The 22,892-nt window shown below is 41.3% G+C and overlaps 1 protein-coding gene across 1 annotated transcript; it reads left to right on the top strand.

The window, feature by feature from the left end:
- Positions 1-373: 373 nt before the first annotated feature.
- On the top strand, positions 374-15,988 carry LOC119807124 (C-type lectin domain family 4 member A-like). The gene is made up of 7 exons (XM_042054517.1): positions 374-489; positions 1,082-1,167; positions 2,245-2,361; positions 4,629-4,730; positions 12,819-12,970; positions 14,212-14,324; positions 15,847-15,988. The coding sequence occupies exons 1-7, from the start codon at positions 374-376 to the stop codon at positions 15,986-15,988; spliced, it is 828 nt and encodes a 275-aa protein (XP_041910451.1).
- The last annotated feature ends 6,904 nt before the right edge of the window (positions 15,989-22,892 follow it).

Here is a 22,892-nt window from a genome sequence, read left to right as displayed (position 1 = left end):
GGAATCCGCAGATGAGCCTGAGCCTGCACTGAACTCCTGCCTTATTGTTCTCTCTAGTGCTGGGATGAAAGATATGTCCTTCCAAATGCTGGGATTAAAGGTGTGAGCTCTGTTTCTCTTTTAGACTGATTCCCCCTCGTGCAGCCCAGGGCGGCCTTGAGTCCTGGGATTAAAGGCGTGCACCACCATTGCCTGGCCTCTAAGGCTAACTACTGTGGCTGCTTTGCACTTTGATCTTCAGGCAAGCGTTATTTATTAAAACACAAATAATGTACCGCTATACATCAGCACTTGGAAGAGGTGAGAATGGACCCCACTGCACTGTGTTGGCTCCAAGTCAGGCTGGGATCTGGGTACTCAGCAGGTCGAGGGGATGAGGGTAAATCAGGAACCAGGCAAGGCACAGAGTGTGGGAGTGGAAAACACAAGGAAACTCAGGGACTTTCAGAAGAAAGAGGAAATCCTTGCTGGGGGTGGAGAAACTGGGCTGTCAGAGCCCAGGCCGGGGGAAAGGAAGTATTCATGCATTATGCAGAGCTGTTGTGGGTTCCAGAGACTGAGCAGGCTGAAGACACTGTCCCCATGAGGGGGGACAGTCTAGGGTGCATTCAAGGTCCCTTTGAAGAGTTGTTGAAGAGTGTTTCTGTCCATGGGGCCGACTTGCATGTGGTGTTAAAGCCCCAGGGAGGCCGAGGGGCAACTCTTCAGGAATCAGGAGTAGGAATCTCAGCACGAGATGAGAGCTGGAGACTTTACTGTAGAGATTAGCTCAGACCGAGTGTCAGAACCTCAACACCATGAGGAGCTTGACTTCTCCAATGGCCTGGTTCCTCTTTTCCATTCCTTCCTATTTCCCCCCCGACCTCCGCCCCAACTTGGTATCGTTATGATGGTACAATGGTCCTGGGTGCATTCTCCACCTGCCATTCTCCCTTTGCAGGTCAGGGGACTGGACGTCTTGCTGCACGCTCAGGGCAGCTGCCTCTCATCCCTAGCTGGAATTGGGATAATTTGCTGCCACCTTTGTTTCTTGTTCAGGGCCTATTTTACAGAAGGGATGACACTCATCTTCTGAGGGCAGGGGAAGATTTTCAGAAAATATTTATATTAACATGAACCTCAAAAATAAGTTTGATTCCTCAGACATCAGTGCAGACTCTCCTCCAGGTAAGAAGTCCTTTTCTGCTGTTCCTAGTTAGTGATGAAGTAGAGGAGAAAGACAGATGATCTTAGTTTATGGCCATGCCTGTGGGTCACTGGAGTCTCAACCAAGTGTGCTGCCTGTAGACAGATGTGAAAGGTTGTGGGATTGTACAATGGAAAAGAGAAGGTGTTGATTTTTACGATCTAGAGAAAATCACACCACCCATGTTATTGTATCTTTTCCACATATAAATACACATGAATGTGTGTAACAAGTTGCTTCAACAGTGGATGCACGGTCTACTGATTTCCCCTCTGTTGGTAACATGTCAGTCTGTTGGCATCTAAGTCCTGAGCAGCTTCTTTCGCTCATCCTCCCTCGAGTGATGGGGACAGAGCCCAGGACCTCATGCACACTTAGAAAGTATTGAAACTCTTTTAGAAGTGGTGACCAAAAAGATGCTGACTTTGTCATAAAATGTGAGGGACACCAAGACTTCTTGACTTTCACACACCTTGAAGCAAGCTGGAAGACTTGAAACGTACATAATGCAAAACCATACAATCTCTATGAAACTGATAAAGAAGACATGATGATATTGAAAATGTTCATTCAGATGTGTTGTAGCAAGTCTGTGATCACAAGATCACAAACTCAGGAGGCTGAGACAGGGGTTGCTGTGAGATCGAAATCATCTTGGGCTACATAATGAGTTCAAGGTCAGCCTGGGGTACATACCAAGACCCAGTCTCAAAAATAAAACAAAAATCATAACAGGAAAAAGTGATGATATAATGTCAAAGAAAATGATATCACAAATCAGTATTTAAGATGCTCCAATTGTGTAGACCATAGATTTATATGTAAAAGCTTTAAAATTTTGGAAAGATACATACCAAAATACTGACCACAATCATTCCCAATGTCAGGAATGAGTGATTTTGTGAGCATTGTAATATTTTTTATAATTAACATGACTATTTCCTATTTTCATTTTCCTATTATTTCAAACATCGTGTTATTTGTGTTTATCCTGCATAAAAACAGAAGAAGATGAAATAGATACAGAACTCAGGACATGAATTTGGTTTGTGTTTCAGCTCCTCAAAACAAGATCATGTCTCTTAGAGGTAGTCATAGATTCGCCAAGATCATCCTCACCTCGTTCATAATATTTTTTCTGCTGTTGAAAATCTTACTCTCCATTGCTCTGCTCAGTAAGTACACCTGTGGTACAAGTAGCAATGAGAAGGAAGGGGACCCATTAGACAGAAGGTTACCCAGAAACCTGAGACAGGAACCCCTGGGGCAATGGATGACACTGGGAATATGTCTGTTTCAGAATAACTCTTCTGCAAAAGTCATTTCTTTTTAGTAGAAAAGCTAGCGTGTGTTTTTAGTGTCACAGAGTGAAATCCCAGGGCATCAGTACTGAGCATAAACCTGTTTTCTCAGCAGCATTTAGAAGCCAGCCCCATCAGATGCATAGATACTTACATTTTGGACTGATCAGGGTGATGGGAAGAGATGACGGAGCTACTCCAGGCACAGAGCTCCAGGGGATTTCCTTCTAATCATTCATTTTTTTTCCCAGACTGTGTGAGACCTGAAAGCTAATTTAGAAACATAGTGAATTCCTCAGCAGATTGCCTTTCAAATTTATCAAAATTAAAAATCATAAACTATATTTTGATGTAGGTGTTATATTTATTCATTCAATAATTAGTACCATCCATTTCCCATATACTGGGCAGCATGTCAGAGTCCAGAAAGAGCTACAGCCCCAGTCTCAGGAAACGTAGAGAATAGTTATGTGAAGCAGCGCTTAAAAGTTCATATGGGAAATGCTGTGCAGGTGAGAAGTGAGCCCAGGAGGCTAAGGAAAGCTTGGAGCAGATGACGCCTAGACCTGTGTGCCAGCAATGCCAAAGACATGGGGGAGCATGGGAAATATGGGCAAATATAGGTGTGCATTACTGTATTGTGTAGTGCTGCATGGAGAACTGAGCACAAAACTGTAGGGGGCAGACAAAGCTGGACTCAGATCATAAAGTCGTACAGACCATATTTCACGGATATTCCTTCTACTTGTTATTTTATTTAGTATCTGTGGCTGAACCCTTAGCCAACTTAAAACTTACTAGGTTAGTTGAGCTATTCATTTAATTCTTCCTTCTTGGCGTCACCAAGCCTGGTCTCTCTTGGGAGATTCCCATGGTCCAAGATGAACTTATTCATACTCATGGAGTCATGCATCAGTTCAACTCAGCTTCCCGTGATAACCTCAGACTTGCAGGACAGATGGTGGTAGTAAGCCAAGATTAACATAGAGTGCACACACATTTGTTCATGTGTATCTTAGTGGCCAGAGAAAATCTTAAAGGCAGCTCAGACAACGTGATGTAGAAATAGACCCCGTTCATTGATGAAGGAACTGGGAAGGCATAGTCCAAGTAGATATTCATATCAGGAAGATGAAACAGTGTGTGCAGATTTGCAATGTGCCACAGTCATGGAGACCCACCGAAGAATCTGCAGCAGGACATGATAAAATTAAAACTGTCCTAGAGAAGCATCCTCTTACAGAGGTGTGAAAATGAAGGGAAGGAGAAATTAGGAAGCTAATTCAAAATCCATTTGGGCAAACACAGTTTTGTAAATTAGCAGAAGTGAAAGCCAGAATCTAGGGACTCAAGGAACAAGTGGAAGATGAGGAAGGGAAAAAAGAAAATTGAATTTCTAGCACTTAGGTGAGTTAGTTTTAAGTTAGCAACACCATGGAAGTGTGGGGAAATGAGAAGTGTCAAGGGAGCATAAAGAAAAGAAGAGGATAAAGACAAAGTCCTTTTGATCAGTGTCGGGCTCTTTTATGACTTCCATGCTCGGGAAACCTGGAACTGCTCTGAATTAGCTCACTTCTCCCTCCCCATTCCTGGGCTATGCACATATTACATAGAATTTATCACCTAACATGTAGTCTTTTGTGTGCCCTCCATTAAATTTTGGAGAGTCCCCAAGGTCGTCGATCTGTCCCTCCCAGTTCTTCCTGGAGATATTTGTGGTCATAAATCAATAGGAGCAGGGTTACACTGACTGTGGAGTGAGGGAAAATTGTCTTTTATTGTGGTAAGGTCTCATGTAGCCCAGGCTAGCAATGAGCTAACTAAACCAACCAACCAACCAACCAACCAACCAGCTAATTAAACTAAATAGTTAGTTAGGTAAACCAACGAGTCAACTAAACCAACTTGTATAGTTAAGGATGACCTGAAACTTCAGATCTTTCTCATCCTAATTCCCAAGTGCTAGGGCCACAGCCCCCACACTCCATGGTGATGGGGAATCTTTCCCAGGCAGCCTCTAACTACTCAGGTAATTGGACATTTATATGTTTTGTTTCTACAAAGAAGGTAAGAAGGTAAAAGCAGAGAGTCGAGTCTTAGCACTACCAGAAAAGTGAATGGTTTTTTATTCTGTTTTACAGTTTTGTTTAAAAAATATATTCAGCTTCTTGAAGATAATGCAATCATAAAAGAACTGAACTTTACAGGATTGGAGTGTATGAAACGGCATTCATTCTTTAAAGGTAAAAGTTAACGTGCCTAGAATGAGCATTTCCAACAAGATTCTTGAGTAGATCCATCAGCAAATGGGCACCGTGGGGACACAACATTATACAGTGCACTCAGTACCAGCTGCCTGGGGAGTCCTTTATAGAGGTCTCCAGACAGGCAGGATTGGGCTGTGTGGACCCCTAGTGTCAATGAAGAAGAGTTTCAAGGCAGGAGAGCCAATGCCAGGCTGAGTTGAATTTTATTAGGCACAGAAAGGAGTGCCAGAAAGAGTGAAGCAGATCTGATGGTGGGAATGTGAGCATCTCCAGGGAGTCATCTCAAGTGTGTGTTTAAGATTTTATTTTTAATTTGAAATATGTTTATGTGCAAGCATCTGTGTGTGGGCTTGTGTATGTGAGTGCAGTGCCTGCAGAGGACAGAAGAGGGTGTCAGATCCCTGGAGCTGGAGTTATTTGTGTTTCAGAGCCACAGGGCATGGGTCCTGGGAACTGAACTCCAGTCCTCTGCGAGAGTAGCACACTTTTTATGTTTTATTTAATTGATTTTATTGAGCTATATTTTTTTTGTCTGCTTCCCTCTTCCTTCTACCTCCTCTTCTACCCCCACTCTCCCCACACTCCCAAGTTACTCAGGATATCGTTTTCTACTTCCATGTAGATTAGATCCATGTATGTCTCTCTTAGGGTCCTCATTGTTGTCTAGGTTCTCTGGGAAGAGCAATACACATTTAACCACTGAGCCATTTCTGTAGTTCCTCAAGTGTTTTCTTAAGTGTGTGTGTGCAGGCCTGTGTATGTGCCTGTGTGCCTGTGGGTAAATTGTGTGTGTGTGTGTGTGTGTGTGTGTGTGTGTGATGATCTTGTTGCTTTCTCAGTTATAGTGTTTACAAAGAGAAATTTATTCAAGATTTTAATAGGGATTTTGTTTTCTCATAAACTAAGCTGGGAGGTGGACTCATGAAGATGTATTGCTTAGGTTTAAGAAAGAGAGGGGAGTGTGAAGGCTGTCCCTTCACTTTGGCTCTGAGTAAGCAAAGTGTCTTCACTGTCTTTGACATCTGTAAGTGAGATATCTTTGGAACACACCACCTGGCCCTAAGTAGGCACAGTTTCTTTTTTGTCTTTGACAAGATATGTTTTGGAAAAGACAATTTGACCTTGTCTGAGTTCCTGCCTTTCCTTCCATCTATTTCTTCACCCCACTGTATCCTTTATTGTACAGTGAAGCAGGACAACTGCAGTCCTATGCAGGGAGCCTTTGCCTAAGCCTACATCTTTTTTTTTTCTTTTTTTCTTTTTCTTTTTTTTCTTTTTTTTTTTTTGGTTTTTCGAGACAGGGTTTCTCTGCAGCTTTTTTTTTTAGAGCCTGTCCTGGAACTAGCTCTTGTAGACCAGGCTGGCCTCGAACTCACAGAGATCCGCCTGCCTCTGCCTCCCGAGTGCTGGGATTAAAGGCGTGAGCCACCACCGCCCGGCTTAAGCCTACATCTTGAGATGTCTTATTAATTTTTTTTCTGTAACCATTGCAGGGTTCCAGGTCTCACAGAGAGGTGTTTAGTCAATTTAGACTCTATTTTAGAGTCCTTTTTATTCAGAACGGCTATAGATCTAGCTGCGTTCCTCTGCGCATTGATGCCTAGTTTTCCCAGTACAGTTTGGTGAAGAGCCAGGCTTCCTCTGCGATGTGTTTTTGGTGGAAAGTCAGGTGGCCACAGCTGTGTGGATTTATACTTGTGATTCTCTTGCGTGTTCTTTTATCAATGTGTCTGCTTTTGTGCTTTTAGCATGTGCTATAGTGTAGCCTGAAGACAGGTACGGTGACACCTTCAACGTTATTCCTTTTCCTTCAGGACTGCTTTGGGTGTTTTGTGCTTCTTTATACATTTTGAGGTTGTTTTGTCTATTTTATGAAGAATCTTGGAATTTTTATGGGGATTGAATTCATCTAGTGACATTTAGAATCTTTATATGAGACTTTATTTTTCTGTTTCATATCAGATTTTCCCTCTTGAATGTTCACTGATATCTCTGCTGCCTTCAGGATGCAATGACACCATGCAATACTTAAAATGTTTCTTTCAGATATAATTTCCATGCAGCTCTTTACATCTTTCTTTGTTGATTGTTTACATATTTTTTATTTTCATTGAGCTCTACATTTTTCTCTGCTCCCTTCCCTGCCTCTTCCCTCCCCATTTCAACCCTCCCCCAAGGTCCCCATGCTCCCAATTTACTCAGGAGATCTTGTCTTTTTCTATTTTCCATGTAGGTTAGATCTATATAGGTCTCTCTTTGTGTCCTCATTGTTGTCTAAGTTCTCTGGGATTGTGGTTTGTAGGCTGGCTTTCTTTGCTTTATGTTTAAAAACCACCTATGAGTGAGTACATGTGATAATTGTCTTTCTGTGTCTGGGTTACCTCACTCAAAATGATGTTTTCTAGCTCCATTCATTTTCCTGAAAAATTCAAGCTGTCGTTATTTTTTTCTGCTGTGTAGTAAGTACTCCATTCTGTAAATGTACCACATTTTCCTTATCTATTCTTTGGTCGAGGGGCATTTAGGTTGCTTTCAGGTTCTGGCTATGACAAACAATGCTGCTATGAACATGGTTGAGCACATGTCCTTGTGGCACGATTGAGCATCCTTTGGATATATACTTAAAAGTGGTATTACTGGGTCTTGAGGATAGTTGTTTCCTAATTTTCTGAGAAATCGCTGTGGACACCTGGAAACCCCTCTAGAACCAAGCCTCTTGCCAACCCCAAAATGGCTCACTTAATTAAGAAATCTTCTTCCCTACTCCCATATCCATCCTTCCTCCATCTCAACCATCATCCCACTCCTCCAAGCTCTCCCCAATGCTCCCCTTCTCCCTTCTCTCTCTTCCTCTCCCCAACACACCCCACCCCCATGCTCCCAACTTTTGCCTAGCGATCTTGTCTGCTTCCAATTTCCAGGATCTATATAAGTTTTCCTTTGGGTTCACCTTATTACTTAGCTTCTCTAGGATCACGAACTATAGGCTCAATGTCCTTTGTTTACGGCTAGAATTCACTAATGGGTGAGTACATACCATATTCGTATTTTTGGGTCTGGGTTATCTCACTCAGGATAGTGTTTTCTATTTCCATCCATTTGCATGCAAAATTCAAGATGTCATAGGTTTTTTTTTTCTGCTGAGTAGTATTATAATGTGTGGATGTGCCACACTTTCTTTATCCATTCTTCCATTGAGGGGTATCTATGTTGTTTCCAGGTTCTGGCTATGACAAATAATGCTGCTATGTACATAGTTGAACAAATGCTTTTGTAGTATGATTGGACATCTCTTGGGTATATTCCCAAGAGTGGTATTGCTGGATCCTGAGGTAGGTTGACTCCCAATTTTCTGAGAAACCACCACACTGATTTCCAAAGTGGTTGCACAAGTTTGCATTCCCATCAGCAATGGATGAGTGTTCCCCTTACTCCATATCTTCTCCAGCATAGGTTATCATTGGTGTTTTTGATTTTAGCCATTTTGACAGGTATAAAATGGTATCTCAAGGTTGTTTTGATTTGCATTTGCCTGATCACTAAGGAAGTTGAATATGTCTTTAAGTATCTTTTGGCCATTTGAACTTCTTCTGTTGAGAATTCTCTGTTCAGTTCAGTACCCCATTTTTAATTGGGTTATTTAGAATTTTAATGTCTGGTTTATTGAGTTCTTTATATATTTTGGAGATCAGACCTTTGTCTGATGTGAAGTTGGTAAAGATCTTCTCCCACTCAGTAGGATGCCTTTTTGTCTTAATGACTGTGTCCTTTGCTTTACAGAAGCTTCTCAGTTTCAGGAGGTCCCATTTATTAATTGTTGCTCTTATTGTCTGTGCTACTGGGGTTATACATAGGAAGTGGTCTCCTTTGCCCATGTATTGCAGGCTACTTCCAACTTTCTCTTCTATCAGGTTCAGTGTGGACAGATTAATATTGAGGTCTTTAATCCATTTGGACTTGAGTTTTGTATATGATGATAGATATGGATCTATTTTCATTCTTCTACAGGTTGACATCCACTTATGACAGCACCATTTGTTAAAGATGCTTTCTTTCTTCCATTGTATAATTTTAGCACCTTTGTCATAAATCAGGTGCTCATAGGTTCAGTAGTTGACTGTTCATTTTCCATGAGTTTATAGACTTTCTTGGGGTGGGATTGTTGTTAAATTCTAACTTTACTCCATGGTGACCCAATAAGACACAGGTGGCTACTCCATTTTTTTTGTATCTGTGGATGTTTGCTTTGTTACTGAGTATGTGATCAGTTTTCAAGAAGGTTCCATGAGATGCTGAGAAGAAGGTATATTCTTTTTTTGTTTGGGTGAAATGTTCTATAGATATCTGTTACATCCATTTGATTCATTACATCATTAGTTCTCTTATTTCTCTGTTAAGTTTCTGTCTGGTTGACCTGTCCATTGGTGAAAGAGGAGTGTTGAAATCTCCTACTATTTGTGTATGGGGTTTGATCTGTGCTTTGAGTTCTAGTAATGTTTCTTTTACATATGTGGGTGCTTTAATATTAGGGGCATAGATATTCAGGATTGAGACTTCATCTTAATGAATTGTTCCTGTTATGAGTATAAAGTGACCTTCTCCATGTGTTCTGATTGATTTTAGTTTGAAATCAATTTTGGTAGATACTTGGATAGCCACACCTGCTTGTTTCTTAGGGTTGTTTGATTGGAAAACCTTTTCCCAACCCTTTACTCTGAGGTAGTGTCTGTCTTTGTGGTTGAGGTGTGTTTCTTGTAAACAGCAGAATGTTGGATTCTGTTTTCATATCCATTCTCTTAACCTGTGCCTTTTTATAGGTGAATTGAATCCATTGATATTAAGTGATATTAATGACCAGTGGTTGTTAACTCTAGTTATTTTTTTGATGGTAGTGTTTGTATGTATATTTCCCTTCTTTGAGTTGTACTGGTGGAGGGTTGTCAGATGTCTGTGCTATTGGGTGTTGTTGGCTTCCTTGGGTTGTGGCTTTCCTTCTAGTACTTTCTGTAAGGCTGTGTTTGTGGATACATATTGTTTAAATCTGCTTTTGTCATGGAATATCTTCTTTTCTCCACCGATGGTGAAAGTTTTGCTGGGTATAGTAGTCTGGGCTTTCATCCATGGTCTCTTAGTGTCTGCAGCACATCTATCCAAGACCTTCTGGCTTTCATGGTTTCCATAGAGAAGTCAGGTGTAATTCTGATAGGTTTACCTTTATATGTTACTAGACCTTTTTCCTTTGCAGCTCTTAATATTCTTTCTTTATTCTGTATGTTTTGTGCTTTGATTATTATATGGTGAGGGGATTTTTTTTTAGTCCAGTCTCTTTGTTTTTCTGTAAGCTTCTTGTACCCTCATAAAAATATTCTTCTTTTGGTTGGGAAAGTTTTCTTCTATAATTTTGTTGAATATATTTTCTGGGCCTTTGAGCTGGAATTCTTCTCCTTCTTCTACCCCTATTCTTCTTCTTTGTCTTTTTAAAAAAGAAGCAATTACTTTTTTATGATTTTAAAGGCTTATTTATTTATTAAGATACAGTGTTCTGCCTGCATGCCAGAAGAGGGCACCAGATCTCTTTATGGATGGTTGTGAGCCACCATATAGTTGCTGGGAATTAAACTCAGGACCTCTGGAAGAGCAACCTGTGCTCTTAACCTCTGAGCCATCTCTCCAGCCCCTACCCCTATTATTCTTAGGTTCAGTCTTTTCATGGTGTCTTAGAGTTCCTGGATGTTTTGTGTTAAGAATTTGTTGGATTTGCTGTTTTCTTTGATCAATGCATCTATTTCCTCTATAGTATCTTCAGCACCTGAGATTCTTTCTTCTACCTCTTTTATTCTGTTGGTTATACTTGTCTCTGTTGTTCCTGTTCTTTTACCCAGATTTTCCATATCCAGCCATCCCTTGGTTTGTGTTTTCTTTATTACCTCCATTTCAGTCTTCAAGTCTTGAACTGTTTTCTTTACCTGTTTGATTGTTTTTTCTTGGGTATCTTTGAGAGATTTATTAATTTCTTCTAACTTTTTGTTTGTCTTCTCTTCCATTTCTTTTAGGGAGTTTTTCACTTCCTGTTTAAGAGTCTCTATCATTTTCATAAGGTTACATTTAAATTCGATTTCTTCTACTTCTTCTGGGTTAGGGTGTTCAAGTCTTCCTATTCCATTTTCACTGGATTCTGGTGTTATCATGTTGCTTTTCAGGTTGTTGTAGGAATTTTTGCATTGTCACCTGCCCACCTCTTCCTTCAAATGCAGCCAGGAGAGTCTTGGCGTCTTGGTCCAATTTTTGCTGTGGCTGACTGTGTTCTTGGGGGTTTTTCTTGGTCTGCTCTCTCTTAGGTCCCCTCAGCACTGGAGCTGGCTCTCAGATCCCCTCTGCCCTGAAGCAGGCTGTGTTGGTAGATCTAAGGATCCCACAGATGAAAAGGAGTGCTTGCGGGCAAGATGGGATGGGGTAAATAAAGAAAGCCAGTAGCCGGGAATACTCCGGGCTGGATGGCCAGACAAGTTTAGAGAATTGGAGCGGGCCTGGACTCTGTTCCCTGGGACTGTCTGGCAGGGCGGCCACTCACTCACCACTGCAGATGGATCTCCTCAGTACCATAAACCATTTTCTTAAGGATATAATAAGAAGAAAATAACTGAGTCTCAATATCCAATAAATGGATGTATCACAATAACCGAATAAGCCTTGCAGAATATAATCCATGGTATTAGCAAAAATGTTATTAAAATTCCCAGTCGTAATGTTTTCTGCAATTATATAACTTTCAATTTTATGGAATTATTGATTAATAAAATACCTATTATAAGGTTCGGTAAGTTGTTTTAAGTGTAATAATCTTTATTGTCCAGCAGGTGTCATGGTTGCAGAGTCCTGTAGCGGCGGCACAACCAGTGGCACCAGGCACAGTCAAGCACCACTTTTGTTTCCCGCCTTGGTGCTGGTTAAATACTGAGAAATATGCTTTGCTTGAAATATTTAAAGCAATTTAATCAATTCTGTACAGAGAGCAAGAAGCTCAGAACTCACAAGCAGGGAGCACAAACTGGAAACTGTGCAAATCGTCACACAGCAGGGAGCACAGCCGCGGGAGGGGGAATGTGCAGGAGCTTAGGAAGTTTCCAGAGTTGCCACGTGCAGTTAGCTCTGCTCTGGTGGCTGTTTTACAGAAACTGCTTAGTAGGTAAAAGCAAGCCAAGCGGGTGGGGGTGGGAGGCTTTCTGGGCTGTGGACAGGTTAGGCCTTTAAGCTGGTCCACCCAGTAGGTGTGAAGTTCAGATCCACGTGGGCGCTAGATGAAGACGGATGCTAAAAAGAAATCCCACACTAGCTCGGAACTGAGTATAAGAGAGGGATATTTATTTAGGGGTAACTCACAGATCACAGTCCTCTGCTTGAACGGGGAACAGCAACTGAATCCCACAGTTGGAAGGGAGGGCAACCACGTGCTTTACATTGATGTATATAAGAGGCCACGCCAAAGTGGGTGGATAACCTAAAAGCTACTAGCTGTAGGAATTCCTACAGCAAAAGCTGCATGAACTTTGCAAATTTCTATGCTGTCCCATGGACTACGGGTCTTGCCAAGTGAGAATCCATTTCCACAGGTGCCTTGCCCTGCAGAAACCCATTAGACAGGTAGCCATATGCTGATCTGAGTCTATAATGCAGGCTCTCAGCAGTCCACTAACTCTGAAATTTTGCTGCCTTGGTTAATGACATCTATGTTTTTCTATATAAATATGTATATATTTATGTAATACGAGAACTTTCTGGCTCTGGATATGATGAGTTCTATTCTTTGGAGACCCAGACTGTTTGGCATTATGTCCTCACTGTTAGAGTGTGTTTATACTGTTATCCTGATAGCACCTTAGTAGGACAAATGGGCCCTGACTTTAGTGTCTATGGATGGAGACTGGAGGTTACTTGGCACCTGAGGGTGAGGGGTTCCTGTTGTATCTGGAGATGCGGGAAGTCCCAGTTTCCATGTGGTCTCCACACAGAGCAGATTTTAAACGACTTTATGACATCTCACTTACATCTCCTTCCTCCCCATAGACAAAGTCTGGAGCTGTTGCCCGAAGGACTGGGAACCATTTAGTTCCCACTGCTACTTCATTTCCACTGACTCGGCATCTTGGATCAAGAGTGAGGAGAAGTGCTCCAGCATGGGTGCTCATCTGATGGTGGTCCGAAGCTGGGAAGAGCAGGTGCATGCTGGGAGCGAGCCAGTCTGCTGTCTGCCCTTTTTACTAAGAGGGAGTTTTATTGACATGGGTGTTGGTGCTGTGGCTGAAGGCTTTCCATCAGGTAGCTGGAAAGGTTGCTTCAGCCTTAGCATTCTACACCTTGCTTCTGATCAGTGAACTAAACAACCCACAGGTGTAGTAAGGAGAGAGGGCCTGCTTTTGGTCCCGGCCGCCCTGCTAGGTTATACCCGAAATAATTACACAGAAATTGTATTAATTAAATTACTGCCTGGCCCATTAGCTCTAGCCTCTTATTGGCTAACTCTCACATCTTGATTAACCTATTTCTAATAATCTGTGTATCACCACGTGACTGTGGCTTACTGGCAAGATTCTAACCTGCATCCGTCTCAGGCCAGAGATTCATGGTATCTCCCACACTGCCCTTCTTCCCAGCATTCTGTTCTGTCTACTCTGCCTACCTAAAAGCTGCCCTATCAAAAGGCCAGGACAGTTTCTTTATTCAACCAATGAAAGCAACACATAAACAGAAGAACCTCCTACACCACACAGGAAACTTGGCAACAGAAATGCAGTGCTTGAGGGTGGAGGGAAGGATGTAATATTTCTGTTTGAAAGATCAGTTTGTGATTTCAGCACTCTAAGGCCTCCTGTAGTACCAGCTGCCTAACAGAGGAGGGTGCAGAGCTGACTAGGGAAAGGGGATCCAATCAGGAGAATCACAGCCAACCATCAGAAATGAAATATCTGCAGTTATGAATGGAGAATGATTAAATCTGTAAAATCCTCTCAAGAACAACCTTCAAAAATGGTGTTGGGGAAGAAAAGAGGGGAGTGAGTCTGAGACAAGAATTCATTATGACTATGGACAGAGATCGTTTCTGGTGTCATGGAAATCAGGCCTTTGTGTCCTGGTCAGCCAGGGAAGATGGCACTCCTGGAGGAGGGAGCTCTTCCAGTCCTTGATCCTTTCTTTGTCTTCTCATCTCTATGTGACCAGAAAAAGTTCACAGTGTACTTCTAAAGTATACAATTATTATGTATTAATCTAAAATTTGAAAACTATTTAAGGGCCTAGAGAGATGAACTAGGATTTGATGATTGTGTGTTTGCATACATATATCATATTGAATCTATAATTTTGTATAGTTGAAATAATTTTTAAAAGATCTTATAAAAATTCTGTAACAAAAAAGAAGCCCTCAATTTGGACTCAATGCTCTATCTTTCTTTCGTTGTAGGATTTCATCACTAAGATCCTGAGACGTGATGCTGTTTATTTTATTGGGCTTTCAGAGCCAGGTCATCGACAGTGGCGATGGGTTGATCAGACGCCGTACAATGAAAGCGCCACGTGAGTCTAGAGTCACCTAGAGGAGTCCTGGGTCCTGTGCCATGAGAAGGCTTTAGGGTGTTCCAGCTGTTGATTATAAAACCAAAACAGCCCAGTCCTGGTGTGAGTGCTGGGGGTGGAGTTGCCTTCATCCCCGTTTACTCATCGCAGGAGTCCTGTGAGACACGTGTTGCTGACACTCCCAGGAGAGATGAGGAACTGAGTTAGAAAAGTGTAGGATGATGAGAACCTAGGTGCCCAACCAGGTGCTTACAGATGGGGGGGGGTTATTGTGCTTTTAGTCACTCATCTATTTTCTTAAAAATGGGTTTTGTTTTTATTTTTATTTGTGTGTATAAATGTGTCTCTTTGTGAATACATACCATGTGTATGTGGGTATCTATGGAGCTCATAAGAAGGTGTTGAATCCTCTGCAGTTGAGGTCACAGGAGTTATTACCATGCCAATATGAGTGTTGGGAACAGAACTCTCACGTGTTCTGGGAAAACAGCAAGCATTCTTAATGTCTGTGCCATCTTTCCAGTTTTCATTAATATAGGAGGAGACTGTTTGTTGGTTTCCAGCTGCTCAACCCTGAAATAATCACACAGAAATTGTATTAATTAAAACACTGTTTAGCCCATTAGCTGTAGCTTCTTATTGGCTAACACTTATCTCCGAATTTAACCCATTTCTGGTAATCTGTGTATTACCACATGGCTGTGGCTTACCAGGTAAAGTTCCCAGCATCTGTCTCCAGTGGGGCTCCATGGCTTCTCTCTGACTCTGCCTCCTTTCTCCCAGCATTCAGTTTAGTTTTCCCCACCTACCTAAGTTCTGCCCTATCAACAGTTTTCTTTATTCATTAATGGTAATCATAGCACAGACAGGAATCCCACATCACATTTATATCTTTATAATAAAAATTAATGTCAATATCATAACTGATTATTCCTCATGTATCAAAGACCCTCAATTTTATATTGTCATATTACATATTTATGTAAAACTCTAATATATTAGTTTATTCCCATATTCTATCAGATTTCTCTGTGAGAAATAGGTAGTGATGTTATTGTCATTGTCAGATTTCAGAGAAGAAAAATAGGAATCCAGGATTTTAAATTATTTCTTTTAGTTGACAGAAATAGATTATCTAGATATTTTAAATAGCTCTTCAGTTTCTCATTAAGACTGATGTAAAATGACAAAATACTTTTATTAAAACACGAGAATATGGAAAGGCCCTTTCAGCACATAAATAGGCACATGAAATGATAGTCTCTGGGTACCAAGACCTAGGGATAAAGTAGCCTTGGGATGTGTGCTGGGAGAACAGTTAAGTAACAAGCTGAGAGAATATTGAATGTGTCGGGCCCTGTTTTCCAGAGAAAGGTCAGATACGGGTGGTGGAAAAAGGTTAGTTTGTCCACACTAGAATCTGATTTCACAGATTCCAACCTTATCCCCAGACTTGCTTACTCTTGCTTTCTCTTTCCCAGCATTACTGTGGAAACACCTGATGCTCTTTCCTCCCTTGCAGGTTCTGGCACCCAGGTGAGCCCAACAATGACTACGAACAATGTGTTATATTAAGTCATCCACGTTCTAGCTGGGGCTGGAATGACATCCCTTGCAGTCATGAAAAGAAATCAGTTTGTCAGATGAAGAAAATATACTTATAAATCAAGAATTCTTCATGGACATTGGGCTGCATTTTTATCCACCATTACAAGGACAGTTGGAAAGTTCTTACGTGGAAGAGATGTCCACATAATTTTAGGTAGGCAGCCAACAGTAATACATGTGATAATACTGGTCCACATATATACTTATTTATTCATTTATTCATTCATTACTCTTATATATTGAGAATATCCCATATACCAGAGACTATACAGGATTCCCTTTGTGTATAGGTGGAATCACATCAGCTTCTCTGTCTATTCTTAGATTCCTAGAGTCTTATTTGATAACAGAATTGTATGATGTGGTCCCTCTACCCATCTCTCTCTCTCTATTGACTCCTCTGTCTTTGGATTTATTGATGTATACTTGACAAATAAATCATGTATATTTACATTACACTGTCTTGAGTTTACATGGAAATGCATTGGACAATGACTACCACAATCACTTTAACAACACCCTCTATTACCTAACACAGGTGCCTGTTTGTGTGTGTGTGTGTGTGTGTGTGTGTGTGTGTGTGTGTGTATGGTGTTAGAACATTTAGTGTGTGTGTGTGTATGGTGTTAGAACATTTAAGATCTTCTTAAGCAAGTTCAACAGACAGGGTGACATTGTTACCTATTGTCACTTTGATCCCCAGTGCTTACTCAATTTCCTCTGGTAGTTTGTGCCCTTCCAACAGCATTTTTATGTCTCCCAATACCTGCACTACCAAGACCTTGGACCCAGTGGCTAGTGTGTAGGATACTATGGGTGGTGTTAGGCTGATGAGGGTCTCTAACGGGTGGCTGATTGCTGTTGTCTGTAGGACCATACAGTGAAAAGTACAGCTCACAGGTTTCTAGGCTAACCCATGGGAGTATGCCAGTGAGAAAAGCAGATTTGCAATATTCGGGGATGCTTCTCTTTTGAATAGTCGCTGTCATTTCTGTAAAACCCTTGTGAAACCATCGCATTTCCCCCTTCATTCTGAAAGACTCAGCAGTGTATTAATCAGTTATTGAGCGTAATTGTTTTCTGTCCTGCTAACTGGATGACTTCTTCCCCACACTGTGGGACCTTGGTGTGAAAATATTCACTCAGTCAAAGAAACCTTTATTCTCATATTCAAATCTACATAAAGCAAGCCTCACCACAGTTAACCTTTATGGCAGAATGGTCAGCAAGGAGAGGAGCCTTGCAAATAGACCATGGAAGAACCTCAAAAGATAGGCACTTAGTAGGAGAGACAGCATGTCTTCCCTTACTGATAAGCAGGACCAGGTGGCCCTAAATTCTCTAACAGCTGACTCAGGAGAGCGCAAGCCTACTGGTCTTCACTCTATCCTAACAAGTTATTAATATTTTCTACTTATGTTTACCTAGGTTTCATTTAACACAAAATCTTAGTCTAGGAAATCAACTGTTTGTGCCTTTGCCCTGGGAGATACAGGAAAAAAGCTTGAACCACTAAACCAGCCCCAGAGAAAGGAATTTCTTCACACTGGGGCATCAGGGGCTATGAGTGCACCACTTAGCCTGGGGCTGGAAGGGGCAGTCTCTGCTATTTACATAGGAGTAGCTTTTCACGTTGACCTAGTGCAAAGAACTTCCCATCAATTCAGCTAGGGAAAATTCCCATGCAAATCAAGCACCAGACCTTTCCTCAGTGGCTCCTATTGGTTGTCATGGTTACCACAGCCTTGTGTTTCCAGGGAACCAAGGGAAATCATGCAGGGGGTGCAAGAGTAGAGCTGTTTTCCTTCCCTCTTTTTCTGCACTTACCAATTACAAACATCTTGCTTAATTAACCACACAAATGTAGTTAACATGCAAACTCCCTTTTCCCTTCTTAGAGATGGCTCAGCGGTTAAGAGCACTGACTGCTCTTCCAGAGGACCCAGGTTCAATTTCCAACACCCACATGGCAGCTCACAATTGTCTGTAACTCCTGTTCCAGGGGATCTGACAATCTCACACCAATGCACATAAAATAAAAGTTAAATAAATCACAAAAATTTTCTCCATCCAATGCCAGGTGAAGGTTCTATGGTGATATGCAAGATATTCATGAGTATGGCAATAGGATCTGGACATTTCTGGCACCCTCTCCTCAGCTGCCCAAGGACCTAGCTGGGGGCGTCTTCCTGGACACCTGGGAACCCCTCTAGAGTCAAGCCTCTGCCAACCCTAGAATGGCTCCCTTAAGTAAGATATATAATTCCTTGTTCCCATATCCACCCTTCCTATATCCCAACCATCCTATTCCCCCATGCTCTTCCCATCCTCCACTTCACACTTTTCTCGCCCCATCCCACCCTCCCCCCATCCCACCCCACCCCTATGTTCCCATTTTTTGTCCGGCAATCTTGTCTACTTCCAGTATCCAGGAGGATAACTATATGTTTTTCTTTGGGTTCGCCTTCTTATATAGCTTCTCTAGGATTTTTACGAATTATAGGCTCGATGTCCTTTATTTATGGCTAGAAACCAATTATGAGTGAGTACATCCCATGTTCATCTTTTTGGGCCTGGGTTACCTCACTCAGGATGGTGTTTTCTATTTCCCTCCATTTGCATGCAAAATTCAAGATGTCATTGTTTTTTACCGCTGAGTAGTATTCTAGCATGTATATATTCCACACTTTCTTCAAGCACCGGACTGAGCTCCCAAGGTCCCGATGAGGAGCAAAAGGAGGGAGATCATGAGCAAGGAAGTCAGGACCGTGAGGAGTGCGTTTACCCATTGAGACGGTGGGACAGATCTAACGGGAGACCACCAAGTCCAGTTGGAATGGAACTGATGGAACAGGGGACCAAACCGGGCTCTCTGAATGTGGCTGATGGTGGAGGAGGACTGAGAAACCAAGGACAACGGCAATGAATGTGAACTCTACAGCATGGACGGGCTCACTGTGAGCCTTAACCTTCACCTGGCGATGGATGGAGATAGAGACAGAGCCCCACATTGGAGCACTGGACTGAGCTCCCAAAGTTCTGATGAGGAGCGGATGGAGAGAGATCATGAGAAAGAAAGTCAGAACCATGAGGGATGCGTTCACCCACTGAGACGGCAGGACAGAACTAATGGGAGACCACCAAGTCCACTTGGAATGGGACTGATGGAACATGCGACCAAATCGGACTCTCTGAGGGTGGCTGATGGTGGAGGCTGACCGAGGAGCCAAGGACAATGGCGATGGGCTTGGTCTCTACGACATGGACGGGCTCTGTGTGAGCCTTGTCAGTTTGGTTGCTCACCTTCCTGGACCTGGGGGGAGTTGGGAGGACCTTGGACTCAACATAGTGTAGAGAACCCTGATGGCTGTTTGGCCTCAAGAGGGAGGGAGTGGGGGTGTGGGTGGAGGGGAGGGGAGGGATGGGGGAGGAGGAGGGGAGGAGATGGCAATTTTTAATAAAAAATAAATAAACTGGAAAAAAAATAAACACACAAAAAAAGCCAATGAAAACCCCCCAAAAAATCACAAAAATTATTTAAATTATTTTTAAAAAAGAAAGAAATTATAGCCCTTCGGATAAGTCCATGCACTTCACAGCCTTGCCTCATCTAAGACATAAACAAGCTAAGGGGCGCCTGCTTTGTCACCAGATTCTGATTTTTGGCCCTGTGAAATGCATGCCTGTATCCCTGTTACTGCCTAAAAAATGGTTAATTGTGTCTGTGTGGGTATATAAACTGGAAACCTTGTGGGATAGAATGGACATTGAACAGCATCAAGGAGACGAAGTGAGAACTTTGGAAGAATAAATGGGATATGACGGAAACACTTATGTGAGCCTATGTATTCCTTTTACCCTTGGATCCCTTTTATTCAGTCTTCCTTTGCTATAGTGTTCCTTCTGGATCCTGAGAGGTTTAGGGGGCTAGCACCCCACATACATCTCCATTGCTAATCCTGAACTGTGTGGCATGAATCAACAGCAAATTTAAAAAGATGATAGCCAATCCTCTACCCCCAGTGATTCTTGGTGTCTCACCTTGGTGCCTCTGCCCTGTGGATGGACACTGAGGAGACCCACATGTCTCATGGAAGCCCGTACACTGCTTACCTCTTTGGAAGCCCTTTCAACTTCTTATCATGAATATTTTGAAATAGAAGTTAACTGGATGGTATCCTCAATACTCATATAACTACCATTGATATTAATGGTTGTTGACAATTTGATAATTTGATATATATATGTATACACATATATGCAAATGTTACTCGAGAGAACAGCATTTGAAAGTTAGCTTGATATGTAACACTTCAGGCAATAGTTCAGTATTATCGATGGAAACTGCTGTTCTAACTAGTTCCACAGCTGTTCAGAACCACAGAAACACACAGAGGCTTATGTTAATTATAAACTTTTTGGCCTATTAGCTGAGGCTTATTCTTAACTAGTTCTTACAACTTAAATTAACCCATAATTCTTTTTTGACTGGACAAAGTGAAAATATTTTATTAAATAGATTTAGTATATAGAATTCTTTGCTGTTATTCACATAAGAGGTTCCTTTAAAGCATTCACTATTTTTCCTCTTTTTAAAATTGATTTTATTGAGCTATACATTTTCTCTGCTCCCCCCTTCCTCTTCCCTTTCCTTCTACCCTCTCCCATGATCCCCATGCTCCCAATTTATTCAGGAGATCTGGTATTTTCTACTTCCCACATAGATTAGATCCATGTATATCTCTTTTAGGGTCCTCATTGTTGTCTAGGTTCTCTGGGATTGTGATTTGTAGGCTGGCTTTCTTTTCTTTATGTCTAAAAGTCACTTATGAGTGAGGACATATAATATTTGTTTTCTGGGTATGGGTTACCTCACTCAATTTTCTACATCCATCCATTTGACTGCAAATCTCAAGATGTCATTATTTTTTCCTGCTGTGTAGTACTCCATTCTGCAAACATACCGTATTTTCCTTATCCATTCTTCAGTCGAGGGGAATTTAGGTTGTTTCTAGATTCTGGCTATGACAAACAATGCTGCTATGAACATAATTGAGCACATGTCCTTGAGATATGATTGAGCATCTTTTGGGTATATACCCAAAGTGGTATTACTGGGTCTCGAGGAAAGTTGTTTCCTGATTTTCTGAGAAATCATCACACTGACTTCCAAAAGGACTGTACCAGCTTGCATTACCACCAGCAATACAGAAATGATCCCTTTACCCCACAACCTCTCCAGAATAAGTTGTCATTAATGTTTTTGATCTTGGCCATTCTTATAGGTATAAGATGGAATGGCAGAGTTGTTTTGATTTGCATTTTACTAATGGCTAAGTATGTTGAACACTTCCTTAAGTACCTTTCAGCCATTTTAGATTCCTCTGTTGAGAGTTCTCTGTTTAGGTCTGTACCCCATATTTTTATTGGATTATTTGTTCTTTTGGTGATCAATATCTTGAGTTCTTTGTATATTTTGGAGATCAACACTCTGTCTGATGTTGGGTTAGTGAAGATCTTTTCCCATTCTGTAGGCTGTCATTTTGTCTTGTTGACCATGCCATTTGCTTTACAGAAGCTTCTCAGAGTCAGGAGGTCCCATTTATTAATTGTTTCTCTCAGTGTCTGTGATGCTGGGGTTATATGTAGGAAGTGGTCTCCTGTGCCAATGCGTTCAAGTGGATGTCCTACTTTCTCTTCTATGAGGTTTAATATGGTTGGCTTTATGTTGAGGTCTTTGACGCATTTGGACTTGAGTTTTGTGCATGGTGATAGATTTGGGTCTATTTTTATTCTTCTACGTGTTGATATCCAGTTATGCCAGCACCATTTGTTAAATATGCTTTATTTTTGCTATTTTATACTTTTTGTTTCTTTGTCAAAAGTCAGGTATTTATAGGTGTGTGGATTAATATCTGGGACTTCATTTGGTTCCATTGGTCCTCCTGTTTGTTTTTATGCCAATACCAGGCTGCTTTCTGTACTGTAGCTCTGTAGTAGAGTTTTTTTTTCTTTCTTTCTTTCTTTCTTTCTTTCTTTCTTTCTTTCTTTCTTTCTTTCTTTCTTTTTCTTTTTTTTTTTTGGTTTTTCGAGACAGGGTTTCTCTGCAGCTTTAGAGCCTGTCCTGGAACTAGCTCTTGTAGACCAGGCTGGCCTCGAACTCACAGAGATCCGCCTGCCTCTGCCTCCCAAGTGCTGGGATTAAAGGCGTGTGCCACCACCGCCCGGCTTGTAGTAGAGTTTGTAGTCAGCAATTGTGCTGCTTCCTGAGGTTCCTTTGTTGTACAGGATTGTTTTGGCAATCTTGAGTTTTTTGCCTTTTCATATGAAGTTGAGTACTGTTCTTTTGAGGTCTTTGAAGAATTTTGCTGGAATTTTGATGGACATTGCATGGAATCTGTAGAGTTTCTTTTTTTTTTTTTTTATAAGATTGCCATTTTTACTATGTTAATTCTACCCACATAAGAACATGGGAGATATTTCCATTTTCTGGAGTCCTCTTCAATTTCTTTCTTCAAAGATTTAATGTTCTTGTCATACAGGTGTTCCACTTGTTTGGTTAGAGTTACTCCAAGATATTTTATGCTATTTGTAGCTATTGTAAAGGGTAATGTGTCTCTGATTTCTTTCTCAGCCCATTTATCATCTTTCTACAGGAGGGCTACTGATTTTTTTTGAGTAATTTTGTATCCTGCTACATTACTGAAAGTGTTTATGAGTTGTTGAAGTTCCTTGGTAGAATTTTTAGGATTGCTTATGTAAACTATCATATCATCAGCAAATAATGAGACTTTGATATCTTCTTTTCCAATATGTATTTCTTTGATCTCCTTTTGTTGTCTTATTGCTCTAGCTAGAAGTTCAAGAGCTATATTGAATAGATATGTAGAGAGTGGACAACCTTGTATTGTTTCTGATTTCAGTGAGATTGCTGTGAGTTTCTGTCCATTTAGTTTGATA

Source organism: Arvicola amphibius, chromosome 2 (genome assembly GCF_903992535.2).
Source record: "Arvicola amphibius chromosome 2, mArvAmp1.2, whole genome shotgun sequence".
NCBI classification, from domain to species: Eukaryota; Metazoa; Chordata; class Mammalia; order Rodentia; family Cricetidae; genus Arvicola; species Arvicola amphibius.
This window is presented reverse-complemented; position numbering and strand designations above follow the sequence as displayed.